Source organism: Pocillopora verrucosa, chromosome 4 (assembly GCF_036669915.1).
Source record: "Pocillopora verrucosa isolate sample1 chromosome 4, ASM3666991v2, whole genome shotgun sequence".
Taxonomy (NCBI): Eukaryota; Metazoa; Cnidaria; class Anthozoa; order Scleractinia; family Pocilloporidae; genus Pocillopora; species Pocillopora verrucosa.
Window position 1 is genome coordinate 4,960,810 of NC_089315.1, and position 15,488 is coordinate 4,976,297.

General features: G+C 37.7%; 1 protein-coding gene across 11 annotated transcripts in view; it reads left to right on the forward strand.

The window, feature by feature from the left end:
- The window catches only part of LOC131794687 (neuropeptide FF receptor 1-like), a 30,880-nt gene extending 15,937 nt beyond the window's left edge, over positions 1–14,943 (forward strand). For 4 of the 11 annotated variants that reach the window (XM_059112222.2, XM_059112223.2, XM_059112225.2 and 1 more), the window contains exons 3-6: positions 8,617–8,780; positions 11,513–11,704; positions 12,311–12,805; positions 13,577–14,943. In XM_059112222.2, the coding sequence (XP_058968205.2) occupies positions 8,639–8,780; positions 11,513–11,704; positions 12,311–12,805; positions 13,577–13,812 (1,065 nt within the window). In that variant the 5' untranslated portion in view covers positions 8,617–8,638 and the 3' untranslated portion in view covers positions 13,813–14,943. Of the gene's footprint in view, positions 1–1,290; positions 1,401–2,057; positions 2,507–3,857; positions 4,215–7,857; positions 8,098–8,432; positions 8,454–8,616; positions 8,781–11,512; positions 11,705–12,310; positions 12,806–13,576 lie in introns of those variants that run through there. The other 7 variants (XM_066164941.1, XM_066164942.1, XM_059112229.2 and 4 more) reach the window with 7 other exon arrangements.
- Positions 14,944–15,488: the final 545 nt, after the last annotated feature.

Sequence of the window (15,488 nt, forward strand, 5' to 3'; positions counted from 1 at the left end):
ACAATCGTGTTGTAACAGTGGGAAGCACATAATTAATTAGCTTCCACTCCGTCAGAAGACAGCAGCTGGCTTGACACGAAAAGAAGGACCCAAAGTGAAACTAATACTTATTCTATAAAAAATAAATTTCAAATTTACTCTTCCGCTTTATCTTATCGAATAAACGCGAAACCTTCAAGCTTACAATTTTTAAGAGACACCATGCAGTTGTAATTTCAAACCCTTCTTTACCTAGTCTCTTTTGACTGTGCTATTTACCGTGATCCTAAGCTTTCTGAATAGTGGGAAGCTCATGATTAATTAGCTTCCACTCCGTCAGAAGACAGCAGCTGGCTTGACACGAAAAGAAGGACCCAAAGTGAAACTAATACTTATTCTATAAAAAATAAATTTCAAATTTATTCTTCCGCTTTATCTCATCGAATAAACGCGAAACCTTCAAGCTTACAATTTTTAAGAGACACCATGCAGTTGTAATTTCAAACCCTTCTTTACCTAGTCTCTTTTGACTGTGCTATTTACCGTGATCCTAAGCTTTCTGAATAGTGGGAAGCTCATGATTAATTAGCTTCCACTCCGTCAGAAGACAGCAGCCGGTTTGACGCGAAAAGAAGGACCCAAAGTGAAACTAATACTTATTCTATAAAAAATAAATTTCAAATTTATTCTTCCGCTTTATCTCATAGAATAAACGCGAAAATTCAAGCTTACAATTTTTAAGAGACACCATGCAGTTGTAATTTCAAACCCTTCTTTACCTAGTCCCTTTTGACCGTGCTATTTACCGTGATCCTAAGCTTTCTGAATAGTTTTTTAGACTAACATGCTGCTAAAAAATCACCTCTCATGCTTCAATAAAAACGTTAAGAAAAAAAATCTGAGCTTCCACGTTGCCTAGATAGATCAAAAATATATTGAGACACTTCTGACGCGCCGTTCTCATGCGATTCGACACAAAATTTGTTTTGAGACCCTTGAATCCGGTCTGCCTTGCAAGAGTAGCTAGTGCGCATGTCTTGATTGGTGATGTTCTAACCTGTACGTACTCTTTCGGGAAAGGCGAGCACTGGATCACACAAGTTATGCAAGGCCAAAGATTATGATAACTTTATTTATTTTTATTTCAAAATACTTATCATCATTTGCGTCCTTGAAGTGAGTCGCAGTAAAACCCATTCGCGAGTATTGCAAAATCTAGCCGCAAAAATGCTATAAAAATAGCAAAATTAGTCAGTTGCAAATGTTTATCGTTCTTTCAAGACCTGTTTGTTGTTTTTGACACATTGATAGCGAGTTGGTCAAAACTTGAGAGTGATATCAACAAAAAGGTGGCACAAACACAGAGCGCTGAAGGACTCAAAAAGTGAAGTTGAAGATAAATTTGAGGCCATTCTCCTCTTGTAAGTAAATTAACAAATTCTCTTAATCAAATAACGTGATAACTCATTTCACTGATGCGGGGATTGAATAACAATCGTTTGACGAATCGCAATTTTGTCCAAGTTATGCCAGCTGAATCCCTTAACTGTTCAGCTGTTGATTGATATTCGGTGGTGAAGTGATAGGAATCATTTTTACATGATCACTCATTCTAGTTCCTCTGTATAACTAATTTCATCAGCCAGTTGCTGGGTTGAAACCAATACTGGCTATGAGCAACAGCTTTGTATGCTTGGCGATTGGAAAGCTACAATGAAACCAATTTCAGATATAAGAGATGCATTGTATCCATTCTTCAGATGTATGCACGTGAATTACGATTCCATTCACGACATTCAATTTCCCTGCAGGACAGCAATTAATATTAATTGCATCGAATCATTAGCCGCGATTGTGGTGATCTTCTGAGCTTATGGACAAATTAAGTAATTTTCAACTTTTAAAGTTAGTTTTTTACTCGACTTCCTTTTAATAATCTCTCCGCCGTCCCACTAATATTTTCTTAGTGATAAAATCAATAAGATGACAAACTAAAATATTTTTGTTGATCATGGATCAAATTCAGATAACAATGGTCATGTCATTTATGCTACAATTCAGTATAAATCCTTCCTTACGGAACACTTATTGATTTCTTTTCTTTTTGGATAACTCTGCACTTTTGTGTGAAGGGGTAGACGCATATAACACTGGCTTTATATCGTGAGTTTAAGAATAACGTCATGAGATACGCTCTAAATATCACGACCTCTCTTCTGGTTGTTTAATTAACGATACGATCTGATCCTCCGTTGACAATAATCTAGACGTGGTTTCATACGACAGTGACACAATTTCATCCATTATTTGTTTCATTTGAGCCAGAGTCATCAATTCAGGAATCATTGCACGCTCTTTGCCATTTTCATTTTTTTTTCGCTTTGGACAAGATGATGTGACATGATATAACATTGAGGGACAGTGAACTATGAACATTGTTCACCCATCTCAAGGATACACGGATGTGTTTTCAACTACTATGATCAATTGAGCTGAACATTGTCCAACTCAAGGAACTTTGTCGACGGTACGTTAATTTTATTATTACATGATGAAATGAGTCATCTTTAATCTCAATGAACTCTGAGACAAGCGCTTTCCAAGCCATCTAGTTCAGAGATTAGTCGTTCAGCCTAAGGTGTAAGCGCCTAATTCACCTTAAAACGCATTTACCACCATGATAACATCCCACTCTTTGTAAACACCTCGCAGCAACAGTGATGATAGTTGCGTTAGTGACTCAGTCGACACTTTGTCTGACTGAGTATACAAGGTCATGATGACAACGTTCCAAAGAGAAAAGGGGTCGCTGTTTGTAAACACGTATCCTAAATTCTGTCTTCATGTTAAAAGAATCACTCGCCATACACTCGAGGTGTTTGAAGAGCGCTCAGGTTTAAATCAAACTCATTCTCTTTGGCCAATCATATATTTTTTTAAAATGTTGAAATTATTGCAAAATGTCTGTTGTCACTTGATAGCATATGGATTTTGAGCCTTAACGTTACATGAACTTGTGTAAACTCCTCTATCTCCTCCGCCAAAAAGCGATCATTTATCGTATGCATTAGTTTTAGACGTGAGCATCATTAAATCGCTGCAATGTTCATCCAGCATAACCTCAAAAATTCGCTTTCAGGCAGGTGCCATGAAGTAAGGAACCGACTTCCACGTGTTTGAAATTTTTCCTCGGTTACATCATAAATCTGTAGCTGAGTGAAAGTCGTGATTGATAGAATTTAAGTAGGAAAACTCTGCCAGGACTGAGACACTAAATGAATATTTACAGCCGTTGACCGTATCTCGATTAATAGAAGGTCTGCATTCTGATTGGTATTCTCGGACAATATTGACTTCCCATCTATAAACATTTAATGATCCCACTTGCTCTTTAATAATAACTTTGCTTATCGCTTTTTCACAAGCAGCAGTTTACGATCATGTTTAACAAAAATTAGGGTCAACAGCCCAAACTAAGTGAACATCTGGAGTGTGTTTCTGTCAATGCTTCAGTTGAAATCACAATGAATCATTCTCATACTATAGGAATGACGTTTTTGAAAATTAAGGGTTGGAGAGAGGCTCTTTTACATCGCACTGGGGCGAAAGACATATTTAAGATTATCTTACTCTTTTCATCTAGGCATCGACATTTTCTCTCTTTTTTTAAAAACAAAATGTTTGTATCTGGAGTACCAAAATGCAAGCAATGTAGACTGATACTTAAGCAAACATTGAAACAAAACGTCCTTGTCTTTACATGCCAACGTGAAAAAACGGGCGTTACTGAAATGAGGTCAATCACGTTTGCACTCTCTTATGATGCGCTGTATTCGTCTTTGGACATTTTCAAGAAGACCCGGTGGTTATGCTCTCAAAACAGAAACTTTTCAGTAAGGGCGAGGCTATTCACGCATTAGTTTACTTTTCAAAACCTTAGTTTAGCGACTTTGTCTAGCAGCTGTAGAGAACTACTTGTCAGTCACTGGCGGAACGATTGACGGGCAAAGTGCGGAGTGACTATCTGCTTTGTGATGATGTCTTCCTTAATTAAGAAAGCTTTCTATGCGGCTTGTATACAATAGGAGTCGCTTCGTGACCAAGTCTAGTATGCATAAAAACAGACTAAGTAACGAGAAATCCTAATTAACTTGGTAAAACGGTGAACAGACTGCTTAGATAATTTGCTGTGGCTCACGCTAGCACCAAACAGAAGTACAGCCTGGATCACGAAGGTAAATAAGTTATACTGGTTCCCACCTGACAGATGAGTTCCAACAGTCCTAATTCAAACTAACCTGGTTACTTTTCCTGACAGCAAGCAGTCATAAAAGTGCTGTTAGTTGAAATATTCATCGCTCATTTATGGTACCATTCATGGGAAATTTTAATCAAAGTTAAAAGTTCCCAAGATCAACTAATGCATTTTAGCCCACATACTTCCTACAGTACAATACGTTTTTTGGCCATTGTTTTCCAACGCAAGTTGATTACATCATTATTCTGGCTTTTGGAGCCAATTCTTGCAATCATAATTTGTCAAACAGACAGACGTTGTGTACTAGAGAACTGTTCCGGCAGACAGTCGTTTTAGTAGGAGGGTTCGTAAGTCAATAGAAATTCCCTTTAAAGCCTTCGCCATTGGCTGATTCACGCTGTGTTTCTGTTCACTTACTGCCAATTTGATCTGACCCGGTGCAACCTTTAATAAAAATAAGTTGTAAACTGTTTATATTAACAAGATCCGTATTTTTCTAAAAGCATGAAATTATTTTTTGGATCAAATTTCTTCACAACGATTGTTCGTGTTCCAACCAACACAGATGTATTATGCAAATTATATAACTCATATATCCAACATGTGTTTGAGATTATACAGGATAAAAGCTACAAAGTTCGCTTCTACTAGCGCTTACTGGTTCTGAGACCGGATGACGAAGATTTCTCTCTTTCATGAGTTACTGAAAAGAAAGTTTTCAGAAAAGCTTTTCGTACTTAGCCATAAATATGTAAATTTTTTGTGTGTGTCCTCGATAAGTGGTAAGTGGTGCGACAGTTTTTGAAACGGCATTTTTCTCTATTGCTAATTCAGGAGTAGAAGAGTGTGATCTGCGATTTATAAGAAGAAAATCATGAGATGATGTATATAATCTTAAATTGAGAATTGAATTGTTAAAAAGGCCTATAAGTTTATAGGCATTTATAATATACACTTGGCCATGGATGTAGGTAGACACTCGTGCGCTTAAAAATATTTCAACCGATAACGGCTTAGCACCCATAAAGACAATGTGACATGTGTGCATGTTCTTATCCTGATGCGTGGTCCTTGTTCCGTCTTTAACTTTATGGTCCGCCAACAGATAGTAATCAAACTCCCTGCCTGTGGTAAGATAACGAAGATAGAAAAGATTTATCCGAAATTTATCTACAGTGTAAGTAATTCACGAAAATATGTCTCAATTCGCGACCTCTGCCATGCCATAAAATGTTTTCAGAGTTCATGCCACCATTAAGCTAAAATAATCCAAAGGACATGGATTGCAAGAAGATGGTCACATGCTTTTAGAGAGAAATGTTAAAATTTAATTTGGTTCCTTCGGCCCTCATTTCCTGTTACAAGAATCGGATTAAAAGCACTGGCGCCCAAACACCCACCGGAGCGGTAATCCCGTAGCTCTGAGTTCATTAAGTTGTGATTTCTTTCACTAGCGTTTCAACTCAAAAGAAAATTCGTCCAATGAAAAGAAACGTTATTTTAAGACGCACAAATTTGGTGCCAGTTGAGTTGGTCTTAAATGAGCTCCTAACCTATAATTTTCTAAACATAAGGGTAACTGCATCGTACTTGAGGCCGAAAAAAGATCACTGACGTTTTTCAAGCATTTTTTCGTTTTTTGGAAGTTTTATCGTAAGTTCTGCAATGCTCACTGCTCAGTTGCAATAAAAACGTTGCTAGAAAATGACAATGTTGTTGATTCACCTTATTAGACATACGTATAGTTTTCCTCAATATTAATGGCTCTTGATACATTCAGCGCTTTTGTTTTGTTTTGAAATTCACGCGATTGACATGGGAGTTATTCATAAATGGCTTTCCTTGACCTTACATGTTTCCATATGAAGCATGTTGACTATCTAGTGTTTTGCCGATTACAACTATATCGGGAAGAACTGTTTTTTCTTTATTTCAATGGTGGTTTTTGAGAGATAATTGATTCTCGGCTCAGGAAATAAAATACAGCAAGTTTGCCACGCTATATCTTAAGTCATTCTTTCCGTTGTCTGCTCCAGGAAATATAAACTCATCTATTCAAAACGCTGAGTCGCGAGGGTTTTTTTTTTTTTTTTTAAGACGTTTGATATCACTCTGTAATTTTTTCTGGCTCAGTCACAGATCGATCATGGAAGGTCTGTCAACACCACTAGTCTCGGTTTAGAATAACGTGTAGTACAACAGTGTTCTTGAGAGGCGCGGCCGTCTAAGAGTTACTTCGAGCAGACAATTCAAAATCTTGTCTATTTTTGTTCGCCAGCTACCAACAGTCTGTCAGAATGTTTTAAATGACAAAATGTCAGATAAGCTCGTGTTTGAAACGAAACACAAGTTGCACGCACTGCCATTCGACATTACGACAACCATCGTTTCCTGGTTTTCTTTATTAGGAAAGGAATGATACAACGTAGGGTTTCTTCCCCGGTATAAAACGCTGCTTTTATACGGACAGTTTTGTCACACGTATGTCGCAAAATGCCGATCAATCTCCGCGTTAATCGGAACCATAGAGGTGGTCTCAAGAAAGAAATATATGATTCTCCTTTATCATAAGCAAAAGAGACACGGACCTCTGATACTCAAGAGACTTTGGGAGTCTTTGTGACTTTGTTTTGACGAAGAATCATAATAAATGTTCCCATACCATGCTTTTGTGATACCCCCTATCCCTGTTAGAAAAGGTGACAAGGAAAACCTGTGACGTGACGTGAGAGTGACTTATAATAGTGTCGTTTGAGCACGTCAGTTTCTCTTTTAAGTACTTCCTTTGATCATATCAGGCCATTCTGGTTTTTCTTTCAAGCTCAAATTGCGAGGTACTTCGTTTTGTTTTCGTGACAAACTGTAGAATTCGTTCCTCCAGTCGGCAAACTTTCAAGACCAGCAGTGTGGTTTCGCATGACCAGCGATATAGTATTGTTTTTTATTTGCGTTAAGTGGTACTAGAAACTCATGAATCTACGGTGATATGAAAGCGAATTGAAAGCACTTTCAAACCGGGGACGCTATAAATAGATTAAAATGAATACAAGAAAAGAAAATCTGGATAATAAAGGCGTAATTACAAATTTCCATGTTGGTGGGACTCACCGAAAAATCTCTTTGAAAGTCAGAAAGTCAACGATTTGAACATTTGCTCAAAACAAAGTACGTTATACTGGATACTTCGCTGGAAAGAGCTCGAGTAAAATGTTTTATCATCAAATCAGTTTTAAACCGCAACAATGAATAGTAAGCGTCTGCTTTAAAATGTTCAATATCGAGTGATCTGTGATGGAGTCTCTCGTCAAAACGAGTGTGCCTTCCTGTCACACTTTTGCAGTATGTCACAATATTTCTGTTATCATGAAACACAACCAGTGACGTTTAAGCAAAACCTCTTTCTTTGTGCATAAAAGCGCTTAATATTGCGGACAGATTAACGCCATTGTAATTGCACCTTTGTTAAAAAGTCAAATGCAAATCACAGCTTAGAGAAACACAAGCGTTGAATAAAAGCACTTGAGAGACGGGTTACAATTTCGGTCAAGAGCAGCGACTCATTGTTTTTAACCCATTGGGATATTCACTAAAAGAAACGTGAAACGGACATTCCAGAGGGCACCACACGCGCTCTCCTTGAATCCAGCTTTTTATCTTTTCCCACTGTGTTTGGTATTTGCCATGAAAAAAAGACATAACAAAGGAAATGATGGAGCGTTTTTTTTACCCCCTGTTATGACGTCATATTGTTTAGCACGTTAAAACTAAAAAACAACTCAGTGGTAAGCGCGAAGTTTCTAATAAGGATTGAAAGAACATTCTCTAGCGAAGAACTTCGACCTCACGGTTTGGGATTGTAAGTAAGTGTTGTACGGAAGGATGCATTTTTGTTGAATTTGGAGAAGTTTCTGCTTGCTTCGAGCCATACAGTATATTTTTAATTTGACTGTTGAAGCATGGTCTTCAGACCAAGGAAAAGTTTGTTTAAGTCACCGTCAATCACCTGACATTGACTCATTCTGTGTTTGGGATCGTGATCAACCTGATCGTCTGTAAACATTCGTCAATCATTTGACGGAACATAGCCTTTGTGCGTCTCATTGCATGGCTCTAGTCAATTAATCAGTCACAGATGATGGTCGTAAATTAAGTGACTTCTTTCTTCTTCAAAGTACCATTAGCTGACATTTAGTTACGTTGAGCCCTCAGCACTTGGGTAATTCTAATAACTTAAATACATCTGTTTCAAAAGAATGACGTCTTTCGATCAAATCAAACCTTCCATACGTCACGTTTCTCTTAAATAACCATTTGAATATGCGTCTTTCAGTCAGGTAATAGGTAGTTTATTAATCATTTATATGTTTCTGTGACAACAGAGCACATCGTCTCCAAACTGAGATGGACGCCACCTCAACTACCGCAGTAATGAGCACTAGTAATGTAACAAGCATGACCACGACAGCCACACCAGAAGAGGTTTACGATCCGTTGTGGGTCATCACAATACGCTGGATTATTGGAGCCATTATTGTTTTCGTAGGTAAGAAAACTTGCAAAACTGATTAAACTTCATTTGTGCATGCAATAATCAATTTGACAAGAAGGTCACATTTGGGATTGTTAGCTGTAAATGAAAAAATTTAAGCAGTCTTTTTCTTTTTTGAAAAAAAGGTTTTAGAATAATTAATTGCTCTGATCTAGCAGCTGATTTTTTCTCCAAAGGGCAATCATATCCATACTTCTCGGTTTCTTCGTTTTAAGCTAAAAATTCAGTATGGAAAGTCTATTTGCAAAGGCGCATTCGATAGATGTTACACAAACAGTGGACGGATCGATTTTGATTTTCTGGCTGTCGTGTGAACCATGAAGCAAGAATTTGTTGTAAGCTTTTTAACCATCAGATTCACTCAGCTTTGATTTCTTAAAGCACAATGTACATATTAATGCGTATCATAATTCAACAAGGGATACTTGCTTCACTGTCCTTAAACATTTCCACATAAAATGAGGAAAGAGAAATTTTATATCGAATGAACTGAAGTTGGCATTAACGGGGAAAGAATATTCAAATTATTTTCTCGGGTCATGGGCGCTGGCACTGGCCGTCTTTCAGTGATTTTGTGACTGATAAACTGAAGGTTTTTTTGGCCTCCTTTTAATTTCACCGGCGGTCAATTAGCTAATACCTATTATAACTCCCCTGACCGTGAACAAATTTCAGTGTTATTACAGCCGCTCAGCATGTAGTCAATTTAAACAAAGCGAAGTGACAAAGGAGCAGAATAGAGTCAGTAAGCACGACACTGAGGGTAGTGAACGAGACCTTATCGTAATTGGTGCTTTCCCACGCTCAGATAAATAAGTGGTTGCTTATTGCTTCCCATTTCCTGCGTACAATTTATCGAAATTGTTTATGAATTATTTGAACTTCTTAGCGCATTTACTCCCAAATCCTTTGAAACGAGTTAATACGAAAGAAAAACACATTCCATTCGCTCCGTGAATGTCTGATCAACTCTTTACAGAGTGATAATTAAGTACTAACTATGCGTTGAAATTTTTTAAAAAGCTTAACCCATGGTTCATGGTTAATGACCAAAGCCGTGAACATTTTTAACTCTCAGGATATGTCTTTAATCGTCTGAGTTTAATTTATCTCTCTCGACCCTCACAATGACTGACTGCAATGTCAAGAATTAGTCAGTCTGCGGCCATCGTTTAACTCCACTTTGCCAAGTCGATTTCACGGATTTGTTATTAAGAACAAAAGAAAAACAAAAATCTACACGACGCCAGACTGTTGGTAAATGGGGTGGACTGTTAATTAATTCAATTTGTTTAAACAACAAATATTTATCTCCTTAAAAATGTTGTGATATAAACCAATTATAGCATCATTGGCAGTAAACTTTAGTCGGCACCAGGAAACAGATAAATATCATGAAATACGCGGAAGTGAAGACCAGTGAACTGTCTGCTCGAATGTTTTCCTAACACAAGCCTCGCGTTTAGTTAAAAGCACGCAATTAGGTTTTAATAAAGGTCCTTTGAGTAATTGCGATTGACGTAAAGATGTAAAGATACATGAATCAGTGTTACGAGATTACCAAAGGGTCTCGTCGTGATGTCTCGGAATGCTCCCTTCTAATTATCTATTAGAATGAAATGAACGACAGTTGTCTTAAATTAAAATTTTTTTGAATACATAGACTCCCAGAGTTTCATTTGTATAGCACCTTGTGTGTAAATAGTTAAGTCCATTTATTTCAATTTTGATGGTTTTAATAAATGTTTGCAAAAGTGAAAAGTCAAATCTATCAAAATGACAGCTTGTTCCGGGTTTGGAACTTATTTCTCATTTCTCCGGTGAAAAACACAAACGAGGCGTTCAAGTTCAGTTTCCTCGCTGTGCAACATAGATCAACGACAGAAAACTATTAAAGCGCTATCCAAACTACTAACCTGTAACTGCTAATCAAACAGCTAAATGACTCGACACCCAACGATAAACATTGTTTAATTGTACTTTGCTCAGCTTCAATATGGGCTACAGGAATGCTGGTTTACGCTTCAACACGTTGTGTCTGCTTCTTTTTAACTAACATTGTATTATATTAATACTTTTCCTTCTTTTCCAAGTCTTAAAACTTTTCTTTACTCCAGTTCTCATCTGCTGTTCACACGTTTGAGAACAACATGGGCTTTCGCTGGTGATTATTACGACTAACGACTATCCTTTACAAGCACTATGGTTGGGAAAGAAAAAAAACGAATGCACCTTTTTGCGATATGTATACTCTAGTTGCCTGATTTTCCTAACAAAAATGTATCAAACCTCTCGATTATTGGTCTAAAAAAAAGGCTTCCATCACTGATGAGTTAAAAGAACTAAAACATATTGAACATAGGCCATATGCCCCTTTACCAAAAGCCGGCTTTTCCTGATATCAGCATGTGTATAAATGCATTAAAAACAATCGCAGAGTTTCATCTTTCGGTTACTTCAGGAGCCGAAAGTTGAAACTATGTATTTGAAATAAAAGTCATGATGTGAGCAATGCACATTAGTTTTAGTTCATTAACTCATCACTGATGGATGTCTCTTTATATTTAGGACCAATAATCTTTTGTAAATATTTTTCGTTTGATAACAGAACCCAGACTTCATTAAAATTACCTGTAGAGTTTTTTAATCCTTTAATGCTACACCCTTTCTATTTAAATCTAAGGTGCATTACTTTATTCCATTCTTTTGTTTGTTCTTTCTGGAAGGGTCTATTGGTAACGTGATGGTTTGTGCGGTGGTGTACAAGAACCAAAGAATGCAGACTGCTATGAATTTGTTTTTAGTGAACTTAGCCGTGTGGGATATCCTGGTGTGCTTATTCAACATTCCGTTCACGCTAATTTACAATCAACTTAAGTCATGGCCTTTTGGACTCTTCTGGTGTAAAACAATGCCGAGTAAGTGGACTTCCTGAGATAATTCCATAATTCACTCTGCTTTTTCCAGCATGGTGTGGGTTCGTTACCCCCACATGAGTCGCCGAAACGTTATGTCGGAAATGGAGTCGACGACAACACTGGCAATCCGGTATTGAAATAGTCAAGAGGGATTAAAAAAAGCGAAAAAATCAAGCTTTCCACGTGAACCTAACTGTTAACACCTTTATACATTTTTTTAATACCTAATTAGATTTAGTATGGTCAGAACAAAAATGATAGTTAGCTTTTCGTTGAAGAAGAATCCACAAGACTAATTTCTTTTTTCAACCCTTCATCACGAATATTATTTGACTAATTACTCTTTAAGCCCAGCCAAGCATAATTACAAGCATATTGGCGAACAACGTGAAGATTACTCTCTCGATAAATCGACGAAAATAAAAAGGAAATGACGTTTCTTGATTGACAATTCATGGAGTGAAAGTCTTGAAGAATGGACTTCCGTTACTGTCTAAAACAAGATTTAGTTTTAATGACTCCACACATTCCATCCAAAGCCTGATGTCTACACCCAAACTCAACTATTCCAGCAACCCTTCTCACCGAACTGCGATTTTTTTTCAGCTTTGCAGGTTATGAATTTGAGTGCATCCACTGGTTCCCTGGTGGCCATCACTATCGAACGCTACCGCGCAATCTGTCTCCCCTTTACACCACCCCTATCAAAATTTCAAGCCAAGCTAATAATAGCAATCGTTTCAATGTCTTCGTTCCTGGTTGCTTTGCCTGAAGTTGGAGCTTACAAACAAGCACCACCATTTGGATGCATGGAAGTATTTCCTACAGAAGATCTCAGAAAGGCATACTCATTATTTCTCTTCCTCTTCTGCTATTTTCTCCCGTTTTTATTCATTGCCCCAGCATATACCAGAATGATATTAAAACTGTGGCAAGAAGATCGTGACGAGAGCTCACCTTCAAGTGGAGTGACAGAGGATCCCAAGAACCAAAGAAGAAAACGGAACGTCTTAAGGATGATGGTTATTGTTGTTTTGTGCTATGCCATTTGCATGTTGCCTACGTATGCCACCTTCTTGTGGCTTGACTTTGGATTATCAGGTACCTAATACTATCATTTTATATTCCTTGCAAAAGCTGTACTGACCAGACGATGACTCACGACGACAGCTACAATATCTTTTGAGGGTAGCAATGAGGGGGGTCCTGATCCCGTTTGGAAAGAAAGTTCACCAAAGGAAAATCTAAAATCTCTCCTCTTATGAGCAAGGTTTCAGCAAATCTTGAGGTCTCCACGAAATTAAAGAAAAAAGTCGCGGGTCATATATACTACGTCTCACGATGGTGGTTGATAAATTCAAGAGCCACGCCCGCCTTTCTGTAAAATTCTGCGTCATATATTAATTTTGGCCTTAAATGTACAAACTCTTTACCACCCTCTCTAGTTGTACCACGATATTAATTCTTATTTTATTCAAAAAGAAAATGGTATTGTAAAACAAAAGAGTTGGAAGTAGAATAGAAAGAAAAAAGGACCTAGAGTTTAGATGTTGGACAGAATAAAAAAGGCTGTACGATGAAGACGTGAAAGGATCCCACTGCAGCGCTATCACTGAGATTTTTAGGAGGAGATGGTCGAAATGCTGCTTTCATTGTGTGAAAGAATGTGGATGCATATGCACCTAATTTATAAATGGGAGCTCAAATGTAAGGAGCGATGGAACCGTTCGCTTGACAAATGGTGCCGGACACCATAAGTGAACAGATCCGTCATTTACATCAATGTCTGAGTCTTGCTCATAAATGTTATTGTAACCTGCTAAATATATCTTCAAGGTTGCGAATGAATCACCTATTTTGTTGCTTTTCTAGGACCACCACCGCATTACTTTTTCACATTACTCAGCCTTATGCAAATGATAACTTTCATCAATAGCTGTGTCAACCCCATCATTTACTGGTGTCTTAGTGACCAGTTCTCGAAAGGATTCAAGAAACTATTTCGTTGCAAAAAGAGACTCAACACGTGGAGTAGACATACACAACAATCATCTTCATCGTCATCGGATCCTCACCACCATCATCAAACTATGCCAACGAAAGTATGATGTGAAACGATGTGAAGACATTGTTAGTGTAATAAGCTACGCATGCGTTGGACCGAGATAGAAGGGCAATGGATACGTACACTTGGAATACATATCTATCAATCAGAAATGGATACACATGGGCCTGTTTGTAGACCATAACCACGCGCATAAACTATAAGCACTTAGTGACGTATGAAGACACATGATGGACACTATAGCCGTGCCAGTACCGACAAACAAAGTTAGCAAGTGCACCATCCCTAGTTGAAAGTTACCTGGAAATGACTCAGTCACGTTTGGATAGAGAGCATTTCGTTCATAAACAGCTGCTAGGGAAGATGAATTTAAATGGATAACAAATCGCACTGGGTTAACATAAGCCAGGGAAGTGTTAGTGGTCCATAAATCAAACGATGAGCAAGGTGTCTGTTATGACCATGTATGATATTAAAAAACTGCTTTCCAGATACAACGTTGCCGCTTACAAACACAACCTTACAAGGAAAGCAAATAAAAACGAAAAGATTATAGAAATTGCTGGAAATACGAAAGATTTACCGCAGCGTTAACAGGAACCAAAAGAATATCTATTCTCTTGCGAAGAGCTTGTCAATGCAGACAGCACAAGTTTTGTAAGAGTGACTGAGTGGACAAAATATTATTTCCAATGCTGCGCTTATCCAATTCTAAGTTGCAAACATTACATTCATTACGTGGCTGAACTGAAATAACGCAATAATAATGATAAGATAAAACGACAGCAGAAGTAGAAAGTTGAAACAATTTCAACTTAAAGAACATTTCTCAGAGGCGTGCAGAATAGAATTACATTTTCAGATCTTACTTTCCGCGTTCCGTCAGAAAATTAGGAGAACGATGCAGGATCAACAAACTAGGTAGTGAGAATAGAGACACGCCAGCGAAACTGAATCTTATTTTTTCTGAGGCATATAATCATTTGTGTATATATTTTGCTTTCCTTTTTCCATATTCCCCTCACACCCCCAAGTCTCTGGACATACCCTCTTTTAGTTTAAGACAGATTCCCCTAGTTTGCGAAGAAAGTTTCCGCTAGAATAATAGACTTGCATCTTTGTACAAAGCCAAAGTATTATTGCCAGATATTAAAATGTTAATGTACTCATCGATTCAACTGCTATCTTCTATCAGTTAGTGTTATCTACCTGGGGCGTAACAAGTATTTTCAAAAAGGGGGAAGGGGTTACACTGTGTCAAACAAAGGGAACTCACCAGACTGTCATGTCGACCTCCACGCCGTGTTTTACTTAATGTGACAAAAAAGCCCTCCCCCCCCACACATATTAGCTACGCCCTTGATCTACCACAGTGTTTTGGTAATAAGCTTACAACTCAGGAGGGGGGAGGCCTGAGAGAAATAACTACTTAAATTATCTACTGTTAGTTAAGATAAAAAAGACATGAATATTAAGAAAAAAATATCGAGTCCCTTTTCTTCTGATCAGATACAAAAGCATGCCCGGTGCAGTCGAATAACGAGATTCAACGAAAACAGAGATTTGTTAATCACGAGCAGTCACAGTCAGAATTGGATCACACGAAGTCCTTTTATAATTCATCAAAACTACGACAACATTTGAGAAAGAAACTAGACATCGGTTTTAATTTTTCATAAAAAAAAGCATGCTCTGTCCACTTACATAGGCACGACGTGT